This window comes from Natrix helvetica (genome assembly GCF_964273705.1).
Source record: "Natrix helvetica genome assembly, chromosome: 9".
In the NCBI taxonomy this organism is placed as follows: domain Eukaryota; kingdom Metazoa; phylum Chordata; class Lepidosauria; order Squamata; family Natricidae; genus Natrix; species Natrix helvetica.
The window spans coordinates 14,502,524-14,517,389 of NC_138560.1; the positions used below are offsets into that span (position 1 = coordinate 14,502,524).

General features: G+C 43.2%; 1 protein-coding gene across 1 annotated transcript; it reads right to left on the reverse strand.

The window, feature by feature from the left end:
• Positions 1–370: 370 nt before the first annotated feature.
• TMEM222 (transmembrane protein 222) lies at positions 371–12,852 on the reverse strand. Its single transcript, XM_081962010.1, has 7 exons — positions 12,667–12,852; positions 10,794–10,878; positions 9,945–9,976; positions 6,711–6,807; positions 6,271–6,401; positions 2,003–5,926; positions 371–1,862 (listed from the first exon to the last, which is right to left on the reverse strand). Exons 1-6 carry the CDS (start codon positions 12,813–12,815, stop codon positions 5,839–5,841), a joined length of 582 nt encoding a protein of 193 aa, XP_081818136.1. The 5' UTR covers positions 12,816–12,852; the 3' UTR covers positions 371–1,862; positions 2,003–5,838.
• Positions 12,853–14,866: the final 2,014 nt, after the last annotated feature.

The window sequence follows — 14,866 nt, forward strand, 5'->3', positions numbered from 1 at the left end:
ACGCGAGCCAAAAAAGGTTCGCCATCGCTGGTATATGCTGACTTTCAATTTCAGTATTCATTTATAATTTTTATCTTACCTTTGTTTCTATAAATAACTCAAGGTGGCAAACATACCTAGTATTCCTTTTGCCTCCTATTTTCCCCACAACTGCAACAATCCTGTGAGGTGGGTTGGACTGAGAAAGTGACTGGCTCAAAGTCACCCAATTGGTTTTCATGGGTTAAGGCAGGACTAGAACTCACAGTCTCCTGGTTTTTCGCCCGGTGCCTTAAATCACTTACAAATAACTAACATAAAATATATTTGAGTCACACATTCTGAACACAAAACTTTTTCCTGGAGGATAAGAAAGAAGAGCCACTGCAGCTTGCCGGAGTACACAAATGCATTTATTTTTCACCATCATCAGGATTATGAAATTACAGCAGCAGACTTTTGGTATTTACAAAGGAATCAAGCAACTGGATCAAAAGACCATTTAGGTTACACACCAGCAAAGGAAAGAAAAAAATGATGCAAATTGATGGGAGTTTTACAGAGAAAAAAGACAGTAACAAGAATGAAACGATGCGGGGGGGGGGGGAAGTAAAGAATGAAAACTTTAGAAAGTACTTTGGACTTGACCAAATTCCTACAACTAAGACACTTCAAGGCAGATGTGAATGCAGGATTAATATAGAATTCACAGATCATGTCACGACGTATTGCAGATCTGGGCATTTTACGGCCCCTGGGTCAACATCCAGCCCTTTGCTGTCCCTGCCCGGTCCACTTGAGGTTCATCAGAAGTTAGAAATCAAATGTAAAATAAGTGTAGGCCATGCTTACAATAGAACTGTTATCACTTTTATTTTGAAAGTGACTTTCCCCCCCAATGTATGTATGTATGTATGTATGTATGTATGTATGCCTATGCACCTTCGCAGTAATGTGTGGGTCCTACTGGTTTTACACTCCACAACAGTCCCAGTTTCTCACATGGCCCGTGGGAAAATAAGCTGCCTATCCTGACATACAGGGTACTTACTACATCTGCTCAACCAAGTAGTAACTTTTTTTTCCTTGACTCCACAATGAGAGCGAGTCAGGGGACCATCTGCAAGCATGGCCAGCCAGCCAGGCTCCAATCAAGATTTAAACCACCTGATAAACCACCCAATATTACCTGAAACTTATAATAAAAAGAATACATATTTAATTATTCACATATTAACCGCAGCTAGAATTGTACTTGCACAATATTGGAAAAGCGAAGAGATTCCTACTGGAGAGAAGGTGATTAAGAAAATATTAGAATGTGCAGAAATGAATAGACTAACATTGGCAATTAAGGAGAAAGAACAATCTGATTATTATATGGTATGGGAGGTGTTTTACCAATGGTTAAGAGAACAAAAAAAGGAAATTGGAAATAAAGATAAAAAGAATGGAAAATGTATTGACAGAGATAAGAATAGAATGATAATTGTTAGCATGAGTATGATGACAATAACTATAATCAATGTTATTATTGTGTATATATTAGAAGATATCCTAGAAGACATGTTAAGAAGGAAGAGATTTATAAGGTTTAACTGTATAATGCATTATAATTTATGGAAGGATGTCGCACAGAAATACCTGTGCCCAGACGACACACTGCTTAAGGAAAGATGGAATGTATGTATTTTAAAATTGAAAAATTAAAAAAAAAACGTATACAACAAAAAAGATTTAAACCACCAAAATTCCTATCCAAAAGAGTGTTACTGAAGACTCTCAGTCATCCAAGCAAAGGTGTCCGAAGATTGAATTATGGCAACTGGACTAAGGCATTTCATTGCTCATCCAAGCAGCTTCGTCACTTCGACCCAGAACTGCTTCCCATAGAACAGGGGTGTCCAAACTTGAGAACTTTAAGACTTGTGGACTTCAACTCCCAGAATTCCCCAGCCAGCATAGCTGGCTGGGGAATTCTGGTAATTTAAGTCCACAAGTCTTAAAGTTCCCAAGTTTGGACACCCCTGCCATAGATTTTAAAACACAGTAAGAACTAAAATCATTAACATAGATTTTTGAAGGGTGAATAGTTTTCATGTGGCTGTTAAACAAGATGAGACAATGAAGGTTTGGCTAAAATATTTGAAATACGATTGTGAAGGATAGAAACTGCAATCTGACTACAACACCTGTACTCCAGTACCTGCCTGCCTTGCTTAAGCCACATTTTCCCCCCAAGGTCCTGCAAACTTATTTTTTGCTTCCCCTAATATCTGGAACCCCACGAAAGCAGGTTTGCAAATATAATGTAGGGTAAAACCACCCCTAAGCCGCTTTCCAATAAAGGGTATGGCTCAGTTGTTAGAGGGAACCTTAAGAACTTATTTTAGAAGTGGTAGCAATTTGTGACAGAGAAACTGCTGCCAATCATAGTTCTACTGGCTAGGATTATGAGGAAATCCCTTCCCGTCAAGTGAGCAAAATGGCAAATCAAACAGAATCTGCAATTTTAGCTCTTCCGTAGCTTTAAGTCTCTCCCCACACTCCTCCTCCTCCTTTGAGCTGCCCTATTGATCATTCACTGGCCAGTTCACAAATGTAGGCTTTTTTTAAAAAAATTATGTAAGGACCAAAATATTGGAAGGGGAGGGGGAGGAAGGGATGTTCAGAACAAGAGAAAAATACAACAACAACCACAATCACCCCTCTTGTGGTTTTCTTTTTGGCTCCTCCAGCAAGCTTCACATTTTGGTAATGCTTGTACAGTCGTATTATGTCAGAAAAGCACTTTCTGTTTTGATTGAAAAGATGAGCTTAGATCAAGCGCTATGATAGAAAGACAGTTGGCTTTAAGTTCCAGGTTTGGGAAAAGCTTAGGCTTCCTGGAGCTTTTTTTTTTTTTTGGCAAGTCACTATGAGAGTGGAGAAGACAATAAAAAGAGGGGGAAAAAGTTGAGTAATGTGTGCGTTATTAATTCAGTCTATTATTTCCGTAAGAACTAGAATCCCTACTGGGAACGTAAGCGAAATAGCCCAGGAAATAGCTTGATGGAACACCGCACGGTGTCACTTTGATGTCAGACCTTTGATCTCTAATCAGCCCTAGAGCTTATGGATCAGTTTTCTACAGCTGCCATTATTCATGCTTGAAATGGCTGAAATGCAACCAAGACCCCCCAAGACCTGTTAAGCCACAGGTGCCTCTCTTGTACGCAGAGCGCATCTTTGGCACCGCAGGAGGAATGAAAGGACGAAGGCTAGCAAGGGAACAGCAAGGGTGAAAATGAAAGGAAAGCATGGCGTTGTTTTTTTCTTTTGGGGTTTTTTTTTTTGTTCCAGGTCACCTTCGGTTAAAAAGAAGAGGGTGCCCCCCCTTTTTCCCCCCCACATAAAAGGCAAGGAAGGCCATAAGCCCAAATTAAGTTAAAGTTCATCTGAGCAGCTAAGGTACATCACAGAAGTAAGTACACCCCCTCACATTTTGTAAATATTTAAATCTTATCTTTTCATGTGACAACACTGAAGAAAGGACACTTGCCTACAATGTAAAGTTGTGAGTATACAGCTTGTATAACACTAACGACTCATGTGACACCAGGGAGGGAAACTGCCTATTTGTGCCCCATTTGAACATGATCTCTTAGGGATGTACTCACTTTTGTTGCCAGCAGTTTAGACATTAATGGCTGTGTGTTGCGTTATTTTGAAGGGGGGCAGCACATTTGCACTGTTATACAAGCTGTATACTCACTACTTTATATTGTAGCCAAGTGTCATTTCTTCAGTGTTGTCACATGAAAAGATATCCTTAAGATATGTAAGATTAGATATGGTGGGTTTTTTTTTTCCAAATTTCCCTGTCAATATTCCCATGTTTACATATCGTAACAGGAGCCACAATTATGTGTGCACAAAAATAGAAGAATAATTTTGCTCCATCAGAGGAAGAGGTGATAAGGAAAGTCCTAGAGAGTGCAGAGATGGATAGCCTCACAAAAGAGGCCAAAGATAAAGGAGAAACAGATTATTATAAGGTATGGAGTGAATGCTATAAATGGTTAGAAGACAGGCGTAAAGCTTAAGGAAAGATTAAATGACGACACAGGAGTTAGAAATCAATAATAAACATGTATAAATGGAAACGACACACAATGAATGACTGTAACTCAAGAAATGAATAGATTTGTATGTATAAAAACACTGGAATTACATGTATAGATAATGGCATATTGGAATAGGGAAGGAATGCACATATAATGGATGTATACCGATATGGAAATGTTGTATAGAATAAGTTGAAGTTGTTTTTTTGTTTTTAAAAAACTGTATAATAAAACCTATTTAAAAAAAGAAAAGATATCCTTAAATAAGGAAGGACTAGGGGAGACATGACAGCAATGTTCCAATATCTCAGGTGCTGTCACAAAGAAGAGGGAGTCAAGCTATTCTCCAAACCACCTGAGGGTAGAACAAGAAGCAATGGGTGGAAACTAATCAAGGAGAAAAGCAACTTAGAACTGAGGAGACATTTCCTGACAGTTAGAACAATTAATCAGTGAAACAACTTGCCTCCAGAAGTTGTGAATGCCCCAACACTGGAAGTCTTTAAGATGATGTTGGATAGCCATTTGTCTGAAATGGTATAGGGTTTCCTGCCTAGGCAGGGGGTTGGACTAGAAGACCTCCAAGGTCCCTTCCAACTCTGTTATTCTATTCTATTCTATTTACAAAATGTGGAGGGCTGTACTCACTTCTGTGATATACTGTATTGCTCTTTTGGTACCTGGCCTCAGCAGGGAAAAAGCTGAGCCCTACAGGAATGATTCATTTTTCCTAACAGCAGACATGATGCTGGTATGGCTTCCAGCATCCACCCCTCGCTATGGGTGATGAAGCATTTTAATGGCTGCGGGTTACGTCTCCAGTGACTTCCAAGGCACAGTATAATGTATGAAGAACCCCGGTAAAGCAAAGGCTTTGGAAATAATTCTATAATAAGGGAATGAGGAAGTCTTACCAGAATTCTCCAGAACAGCTCCTCAAAGAGAGCAGCTTACATTCTTTAGCGGGTCTGTGACAAGGGGCAGTTTTAAGCTGACAAGAAGGCAACGAAGATCCCTTGAGATCAACTGCCTTTCGAATGCTGGTTCCTATGAGACTAGACTTAAGACACAAAGAGACAGACTCTCTGTGCAGTGGGCAAAAGGAAGACAACATCCGTCCTTAGTTAAACACCCGCCTGCACCAGAAGAAACTTAAAATTAACCTCCCCTCTCACAAAGCTCTGCATAGACCGTTCTTCCGTTTTGAGGCCAGCATTAATCACCGGAAATCCCATCGTTCAGTGCAAGCAAATAGTACCCCATGCCAGGGCGGTGACCGCAGGTGGGCCACCTTCCATTTAGCGCCCACGGATCACCCTCCGGGGCAGGTCAGAGAAAGTTACCCCCTCCTTAGATACCTCACCCAAGGTTAATGAAACCCTCCCTTCGTTCTCCTTTCGACCCAAACCCAATTTGGGATGTCCACGTGGGAACCTTTTGGTCAAAAAAGGAGTTTTGGTGAGAAGCACAATTGAAGAGTCTCCCTCCCTTCCCAATCCCAAAACGTTCCGAGTCAAGTAGGTGGAAAGAAACCATCTTCATCCAAACAAAGAATCCCAGGGGATAAACAGCAGAGTTGTTATTACAAAATACAAATGGAGTTCTTTTTTTCTTGGAGGGCTTCCACAACGTGCACCTCTCCATGCCTTCCTTGGGCTGAAAATCCAGGGATTCCAACACTTGACTTCAAAGGGGACAAGGGGAGGATTGGTTGGGCGGGCGGACGGACGGACGGACATACCAATGTCATCCATCACAGCACGTGAAGAGTCAAGATGACTATCAGGATAATCCCCAAAAGGAGGAAGAAGGGAAGCCAAGTCTTCACAAAGCCTCCTATGCTGTAAAAAAGAGAGAGGAGAGATTTCAGAAACAAAAATAGGGGAGGGGAGCCCACAACCCACTGAGGTGCAGCCACGGAGGATCAGGGGTAGAGAGAGAAGGAGGGTTGATGAGAATAAGCAAAACAGAGCAAAGGAAAGGGACATATTAAGCCAAGGGTGCCCAACCTGTGACGCCGTGAGTTTGACACCCCTGATCTAAAGCATCTAGGCACAAGGGAGGTAAAATTATCTGCATATATAATATGCAGAAGAGACATTAAAGGAGAATCAAGCCCTTGATCAGAATGCTCTCTCTCTCTCTTTTACTCTGAGTCACAAAAGCCACGGAGTTTTCTACTCACCTGACATACTTTCCATACAGCAAGGAGAGAAAACAAAGTTTGATCATATTCCAGGACGTACTGTTGTCGTAACGCAAGAGATTTAAGGCTAGAGCTACATGAGAATGGCAATTGTCACAACAGAGGTTATGCTACAAGAGAGAGGGAAAAAATGTACAATTGAAGATACTTCTACTTCAAATATCTTCTCTAGACATAATCAGTACTGAGATGGCTTAGACTTTCAGTGCTTTACAGCCCTCTCTAGGGGGTTTACAGAGTCAGCCTATTGCCCGCAACAATCTGGGTCCTCATTTTACCCACCTCGGAAGGACGGAAGGCTGAGACAACCTTGAGCGTGGTGAGACCCGAATTGCCAAACTGCTGGCAGCTAGTGATCAGCAGAAGTAGAGATAGAGAAGACATCCTCAAGCTTAAACTGAAAGCTGCACCTTACTCACCATTCGGTGCTTATATTCCTCAGAGGCATCGTGTACTGCTGTATCCCAAGCATTGGGACCACAGGAATAGACTTTGTTAGGATCCAGCTTCCAGTATCTGACAAAAGGGAGGAGGAAAAATCAAAATGGGAGTTGAAGTCCACAGGTCTTAAAAGTTGCCAAGGTTGGACACCCCTGCTTTAGTAACAAGTTGTTCCACTGAGAGAACAATGAATCAGTGGAACAGAAGTTGCCTCCAGAAGTTGTGAATGCCCCAACACTGGAAGTCTTTAAGAAGATGCTGGATAGCCTTTGTCTGAAACGGTGTAGGGTTTCCTGCCTAGGCAGGGGGTTGGACTAGAAGACCTCCAAGGTCCCTTCCAACGCTGCTATTGTATTGTATAAAATTATTCCCCCGCTTTCATCAAATGGAACACCTCACCTTGTGAAAAGTTACTAAAGCAGGGGTGTCCAACCTTGGCAACTTTTAAGACCTGTGGACTTCAACTCCCAGAATTCCTCAGCCGGCTGAGGAATTCTGGGAGTTGAAGTCCACGGGTCTTAAAAGTTGCCAAGGTTGGACACCCCTGTACTAAAGTATTAAAATAACACAATTCCAAATACAGATAGTCCTCAGCTTACCACCACTTGCTTAGCGACCATTCGAAGTTACAACAGCACTGAAAAAAAGGGAGTTTTCAGAGTTACGACTGTCACAGCATCTCCATGGTCATGGGATCGAAGTTTGGACACTTGGCAACTGGCATGTACGGATGACAGCTGCCGTGTCCAAGTCATGTGATCACCTTCTCCTGACAAGCCAAGTCAATGGGGAAGTCAGATTCATTTAGCCACCGTGTTATTCACTGAACAGCTGCAGCAATTCACTTAATGACTACGGAAAGAAAGGTCATAAAATGGAGCAAAAGTCACTTAGCAACAGAAATTTTGAGCTCAATTGTGGTTGTAGTTCTCAGTTCATTGCATACTTTCATGGCTGGTGAAGGTATCACTAAGGATCTAATTGAACTGATCTGCTGAAATATTACTGTGTATGTATTTCTAGTCCTTAAGAGCAGCGAATGAAGCTTGAAGCTGTATGGTTCAAGGCTCATGAAATCTCAGAAGGCGGGTGCAGAGTTTTCACTGAATTAAGGATCTTGCCAAGATAACTTGAGTAATTACCTTAATCAAAATCCATCAACAGGAAACCTACCGTATTTTTGGGAGTATAAGGCGCACCTAGATTTTGAAGAGGAAAATTAAATTTGCACTCTGCAGACGTCCCAAAAATGGCCCGTTTTTTGCAAAAACTGGCCTGTTTTTCATCAAAAAAAACCTGGCATGAATAGCCTTTAGCCAGCTTATAGAGGCTGGGGGAAATGAGCAAAAAGAGGACCGTTTTTAACTCATTTCTGCCCTCCCCAGCCCCCAAGAGCACTCTGGAAGCCTCCTAAAGGCTATGCATGGCCAGTTTGGTGAAGGGGGTGGGGTTTCGGGAGGCCAAAAATGCTGTATTCAGTGTATAAGATGCACCCAGATTTTCAGCCTCTTTTTTGAGGGAAAAAGGTGTCTTATACTCCGAAAAATATGGTACTTAAAATAGTATTTCCCTGGTTCCTTGTTCTTTGTGCCTATAATTATATTATCACTCATCTTGCACTACATTCACACACACACCCAGCAAAGCCTACCAGTATATAGCTCGACGCAGTATATGTATTTTTTGTTTTGCTGCATTATCTTCACTGTATCATATATTACTTCCCCCCCCCCTTTACTGTGTTTCTTATTTTCGATTGATCCCCCGAAATAAGCACTTGACCTTATTTTCGGGGGTCTTGTTATTTTTGAGGTGCAGGAGGCCCTTTAACCTCGGCCTGTGGATCAGCTGATCCAGAGGCGACCAGAGGTTCTCTGTTTCTGACATACTCTTGCCATCCCTAGCGCCGTTGGGCCAGCCTCTCTTTTTGGGGCCACCACTAAGAGAAGGGGGCATGGTAGTTAGGGGGCGAGGCCATTCCACACGGATGGCAGGTGTATGCAGGGTGCATGGGGCATGTTTCCCCCTTATTTCCCCAGGAAAGGATGGGGACCGGCTGCACATGCATTTAAATATTTTAGGGCTTATTTTCAGGTGAGGGGTTATTTTAGTGCATGCGCTCAAAAGCCCGATTGGGCTTATTATCTGGGGAGGTCTTATTTTCGGGGAAACAGGGTAGCAATACCCAAAGAGACTGAAAATGAAAAATAAAGCATTACAACATAAAGACTCACATGTCTTAAGACAGCAACTGACAAAAACTTAAACTAGTAAGTTACAATTTAGGAGGATGTCAGACATGCACTGAATAAACTAAACATGCAATGGCTATATAAAGGAGAACCAACATTATGATATTTATATTGGTTGTCTCAAAGAATATCCTTCAACTGCTTTTATACCATTTTAAATAACTGAGTGTGGTTGGTCATAGCAACCCCTTAAAATATTTTTTTAATCATTCCCTAATTGAACTATTAAGTTCCCTAGAAACATGAGCAAAGTCAAAATTTATTTCTGAGTAGACATACATCAAATGTTAATCTTAGTTTTCCTTTCTTTTGTCCCAGTTTATGGAACTTTAAAATCTGCATTGTTTTGGTCCCCCCCAAAAAGAGGTGCTAACACATAGAAATGGAACGTATGATATAAAACACTTAAAAATATTTAATAAAAAAAGAGATGTCAGGTGCAAGCAGAGAGGCAGGCAAGGCTAATATAAGAGAAAAACCAACATTTGGATGGACAGAAGAGATACTTGAGATAATAATAATACAATAGTAGAGTTGGAAGGGACCTTGGAGGTCTTCTAGTCCAACCCCCTGCCTAGGCAGGAAACCCTATACCGTTTCAGACAAATAGCTATCCAACATCTTCTTAAAGACTTCCAGTGTTGGGGCATTCACAACTTCTGGAGGCAAGCTGTTCCACTGATTAATTGTTCTCACTGTCAGGAAATTTCTCCTCAGTTCTAAGTTGCTGATCATGAATTAACTTCAGCTCATACATTAACAGTAGAAAGCTTGATTAGATCAGAAGTTCAGATGATAGTTACAAATTTAATGTTGTGTTGCCTTATTGTTGGCACGCTCCAACGGCCAATTGTAATCTGATGTTTTTGTCTTCTTAACTGGAATATGGCATCTATTGTTCTGTTTCAGCCACAAAAATACATTTGCAAATTAAAATGTGGAGGGGGAAATAACACTTACTTCACAGGCTTTCCAAAAGCCATGTTGTCTTCCTAAAGAGGATAGGGAACAAAAAAGCACATTTCAGTTACCAAACCAGCTATATTTGTTAATAACATTATTTGTTCTGCTTATGCCCTCCAAAATTAGCTGCTGTATTGAGTTTACACTGACCATGTATATCACATCTGATATGTGATGTGACACCTGGAAAAATACGGCATCTTTCACTTAATCCTCCGGGAAAGATTGAAGGCAAATGAGGTCCAGGCAGAAGAAGAATATCATGGCTTCAAAATCTAAGTGACTGGTTTGGACAAAACTCAACAGCACTTTTTTGTGCAGCTGTTGATAAAAATAGGATCGCCAACATCCAATGATGGATATGGCACAAGAAGAAGTATATCACACTAAACTACTGTTTAACCATAGTTTACTGAATAAATTATCATTGGTGGAATCATAAACCATAGTTTATCAACTGCAAGAGTTAAGCTTATGTAACATGCAGTGTCAAAACTCAAGCAAAATTTCCAAATCCAATTTGTCTTCATGCTGAGAAACAAGACACAATTAACTTCTCCCACTTTTTCTGGGTGAGGACTTCAGGCTCCTCCCTTTCTGGTGCCCTCCACAACTATCAGGTGAGAATGTTGAAGAGTTGTACTCCCATACATCCAGAGATACTAAGCTGAAAATGGCTGAGTTTAAATCTTTGTTATTTATCATCCAGAACAGTGTTTCTCAACCTCGGCAGCTTGAAGGTCTGTGAAATGCCAGCTAGGGAATATTCTGGGAGTTGGAAGTCCACAACTTTTAAAGTTGCCAAGGTTGGAGGACCCTGTTGTAGAGGAATAAACTTCTACTTACAGAGACATAGTAAGGCCCTGCAAAATCCCGGATGACTCCTGTAGAAGTGCAAATGCCCATGTGGCCAATGATCGGGAAGAGCCATCTGTAGAAAAGCATCAAAAGAGTCATTTCTTTCCTCACATTGAAAAAACACTGTTTTCAGGAATCTGTAGAACTGGTTGTGCGCAATCACACTGGATAGAACCAAAACCAGACAAAAATATAAAAGAAGTTAAATATGTTTGCTCTTAACCAAGAATGTACTCTTCTACTCTGTTTCCCCTAAAATAAGATCTCCCCGGATAATAAGCCCAATCGGGCTTTTGAACACATGCGCTAAAATCAGCCCTCCCCAAAATATTGCAACACAGCAGCAGCCACGAGGTGACCACACTCGCCACCTCCTGCGCCTCAAAAATAATAAGATCTCCCCGAAAATAAGGCCAAGTGTTTATTTCAGGGGTCAAAAGAAAATAAGACCCGGTCTTATTTTGGGGGAAATGTGGTATCTGATAAACTATATCTCAACTCCCTTGCAAAACCTGCTCCCGTATATACAGAGTCTGTATAAATATATAAAAACACAAATAAGAATATTCCTAGGATACAATTAAATATGTGCCCCAAATCCTGCTGCCTTAGATGCAGCGTCAGAGACTAATATTCAGATCTCATTTTTGCAGCAACAACAGCAACAATGCCAAGTTTAATTTTGATCAAAATCGTGGCTCTGAGAGAGGGAGCCCTTAAGACTTTGTACAGTTTTCCAAATCTGAATTGAATTCCTCGGTCAATTAGCTCCAAGTGTGTGTAGAGTGTGTATGTGTGCAAGAGAAGAATTGGATGGAAGAAAACAAAATCAGGTCTACGTTGGAGGTCGCCACCGCCATGCTAAAGTCCAAGTACCTGAGCCGATAGAAATGCTCATGACACCCAAGACATTTACAGGCAGATCCTCGACTTACGACCACAATTGAGCCCAACATTTCTGTTGTTAAGTGAAACAATTTGTTAAGTGAGTTTTATGATCTATTCTTGCCACAGTTGTTAAGTGAATCACTGCAGTTGTTAAGACAGTCACGCGCTTGTCAAGTGAACCTGGCAGCTTCTCCATTGACTTTGCTTATCAGAAGGTCGCCAAAGGTGACCCCAGGACACTGCCACGGCCATCAAGAGGAGTCAGTGTTTTTGATCACGTGATCATGGGGATGCCATAATGGTCGTAAGTGTGAAAAGCAGTCATAAGTCACTTTTTTCTGTGCTGTTGCAACTCCTAACAGTCCCTAAACGAACTGTCGTAAGTCGAGGACTGTACCTGTAAATAAGCTAAAGAGGAACAAGGCAAGAAAATCCTGATGATGATGTTACCGAACCTCGCTATGAAACGTCCAATAACTAATATATAAAGAATTCTATTCTATTTTCTATTCTTTTCTTCTACTCTATTCTATTCTAATTTATATTCTATTCTTCTATATTTTATTCTTCTACTCTATTCTATAGTGTATTCTAATTGATATTCTATTCTTCCATTCTAAACTTGAAACAAGCTGGGAGAGCAAACCACACTGCAGAAATGCTCACGCTGCAACCGAAGCACCAACTACCCAAAGAGCATGGGCTTGCACACAACCACACAATCAATAAACAAACAACCACCATCACCATTAGAGGCGCGTGTGAGATTCCCCCACCTCCACCCCACAACCTTCTTTACGAAGCGGTTGGGTGGGCGCAAGAGAGAGAAAGACCGCGCCGGGGTCTCCTGCAAAAGCAGCAGGAACGGCGGACTCCCCGACCCATCGTCCCCAACCCCGGCTCTTTCCCCCCACCACCACCACCACTGGGGACCCCCCTCTGCAGCTGTACGCTTCTCCCCAACCCGACTCACGTGAGGACGGGGATAGGCGTCCAGACGACGCAGTAGGGGAAACGGCTGCGTTCCGGATCCACCGCCGCCCCGAGGGACCCGCCGACCCCGACCGCGACAGCGCCGTGGAACTGCTTCATCTTCCCCTCCGCGGCCTCCTCTTCCTGCATCACCGGGAGGGGGAGAGGAGGAGTTGGCCCTGAATGACATCACTTCCTGGAGACGGGCACTCCGCTTCCGGACAACGGCGGGGCGGGGCCGGCGAGGCCTTTGAGCTGGGTGCCCGGGATTGCGGGGAGGCGTGGCCTAAATCTGCGTCCCAAAGGTGCCCCCCCCACCTCCAAAAGGCGGCTGGAGTTTGTTTTTTGCTTGAAGACGTTTCGCTTCTCATCCCAGAAGCTTCTTCAGTTCTGTTCTGAAATTCTGAACAAAGAAACAAAAGTAGATGGATAGACGGATAGGTGGATAGACGGATGGATAGAGACAGATAGAGATAAAGAAATATATGTAGGTAGATAGGTGATACAGTTTAATGGTGGATGGACAGATGGATGGATGAATGATCTAGATACATAGATAGGTAGGCAGGCTGGCAGGCAGACAGACAGACAGACAGATAGATAAGGTAGGTTGGTAGACAGACAGACAAAGTAGGTAGGTAGGTAGGTAGGTAGGTAGGTAGGTACACAAATACAAATAGCTAGAGAGAGAGAGAGATAAGGTTGGTGGTTGGTAGACAGACAGACAGACAGACGACTGGGTAGGTAGGTAGGTGATAGATAGATGATAGATAGAAATAGCAAGAGAGAGAGAGAGATAAGGTTGGTGGTTGGTAGACAGACAAGCAGTGGCGTAGCGTGGGTTGTCAGCACCCGGGGCAAGTAATTTGCGCCCCCTAACCCGAGGGCGGCCCGACTGCAGCTGCCCCTTGGTCGGCATCAGTCAAGTGAGGCTCTCCATGCTGGCCTCCTGCCTTCCTCCCGAGGAGAGCTCGACAGGGCAGCGGGAAAAGGCTCGACTGAAGGGAAGCAGGTGCCGCGGGGGTGGGAGGCGCACCAGGGGCTTCGGGAAAGCGCCGGCTCCCCGGGGCGCTCCAGGTGGAGCGGGAGGACGCTGTGGCGTTGCAGTCGCGGGCAGACGGAGCGCAGCGCCGCTCTCCTTCGGCTCCCGCGGGGGCGGCGCGGCGGGTCTTGCCGGCTCCGCTGGGAGGTAGGCGGTGCGCAGGAGGGGCCTGGGCGGGCCGGGGCCGGGGAGCTTAGTTCGTGGGCCAAGCCGGGCGCGGAAAGAGGCGGCCACAGTCCGGCAAAGGGCGGCGCGGGGCGAGTCAGGGCGCCCCCCCAGATGTTGCGCCCGGTGCGGCCGGCACCCCCTGCACCCCCCACGCTACGCCACTGCAGACAAGGTAGGTAGGATAGATGATAGATAGAGAGATAGATAGATAGATAGATAGATAGATAGATAGATAGATAGATGATAGATAGATAGATAGATGATAGATAGATAGATAGATAGATAGATAGATAGATAGATAGATAGATAGATAGATAGATACAAATAGCAAGAGAGAGAGAGAGAGAGATAAGGTTGGTGGTTGGTAGACAGACAAGGTAGGTAGGATAGATAGATGATGATGATAGATAGATGATAGATAGATAGATAGATAGATAGATAGATAGATAGATAGATAGATAGATAGATGATAGATAGATGAGAGATAGATAGAGATAGATAAGGTTGGTAGGTTAGGTTAGTAGACAGACAGACAAGGTAGGTAGGATAGAGAGACAGACAGACAGAAAGACAGACAGACTTTATTGTCCTGTTGCCTTTTGGGGGGAAAAAAGCAAGAGTTGGGAGAACCATGACCTGGATGACTGAGAATCCCCATAGATACCTAGTTCTCGGTGGTACAGATAAGTCCTTGACTTACATTTCATTTAGTGGCCATTCAAAGTTAAGGCTCTGAGAAAAGTGACTTATGGCCACTTTTCACTCTTACGACCTCTGTAGCAGCCCCATGACCATGTGATCAAATTTCAGATGCTGGGCAACTGGTTCATACTTCTGACAGTGTCTTGGGGGCGACATGAACTCCTTCTGTGACTTTCTGACAAGCAAAGTCAATAGGGAAGTAAGATTCACTTAACAACCGTGTTACTAACTGATCCACTGCAGTGAATCACTTAACGAATGGGGTAAGAAAGGTCGTAATCGTAAAATG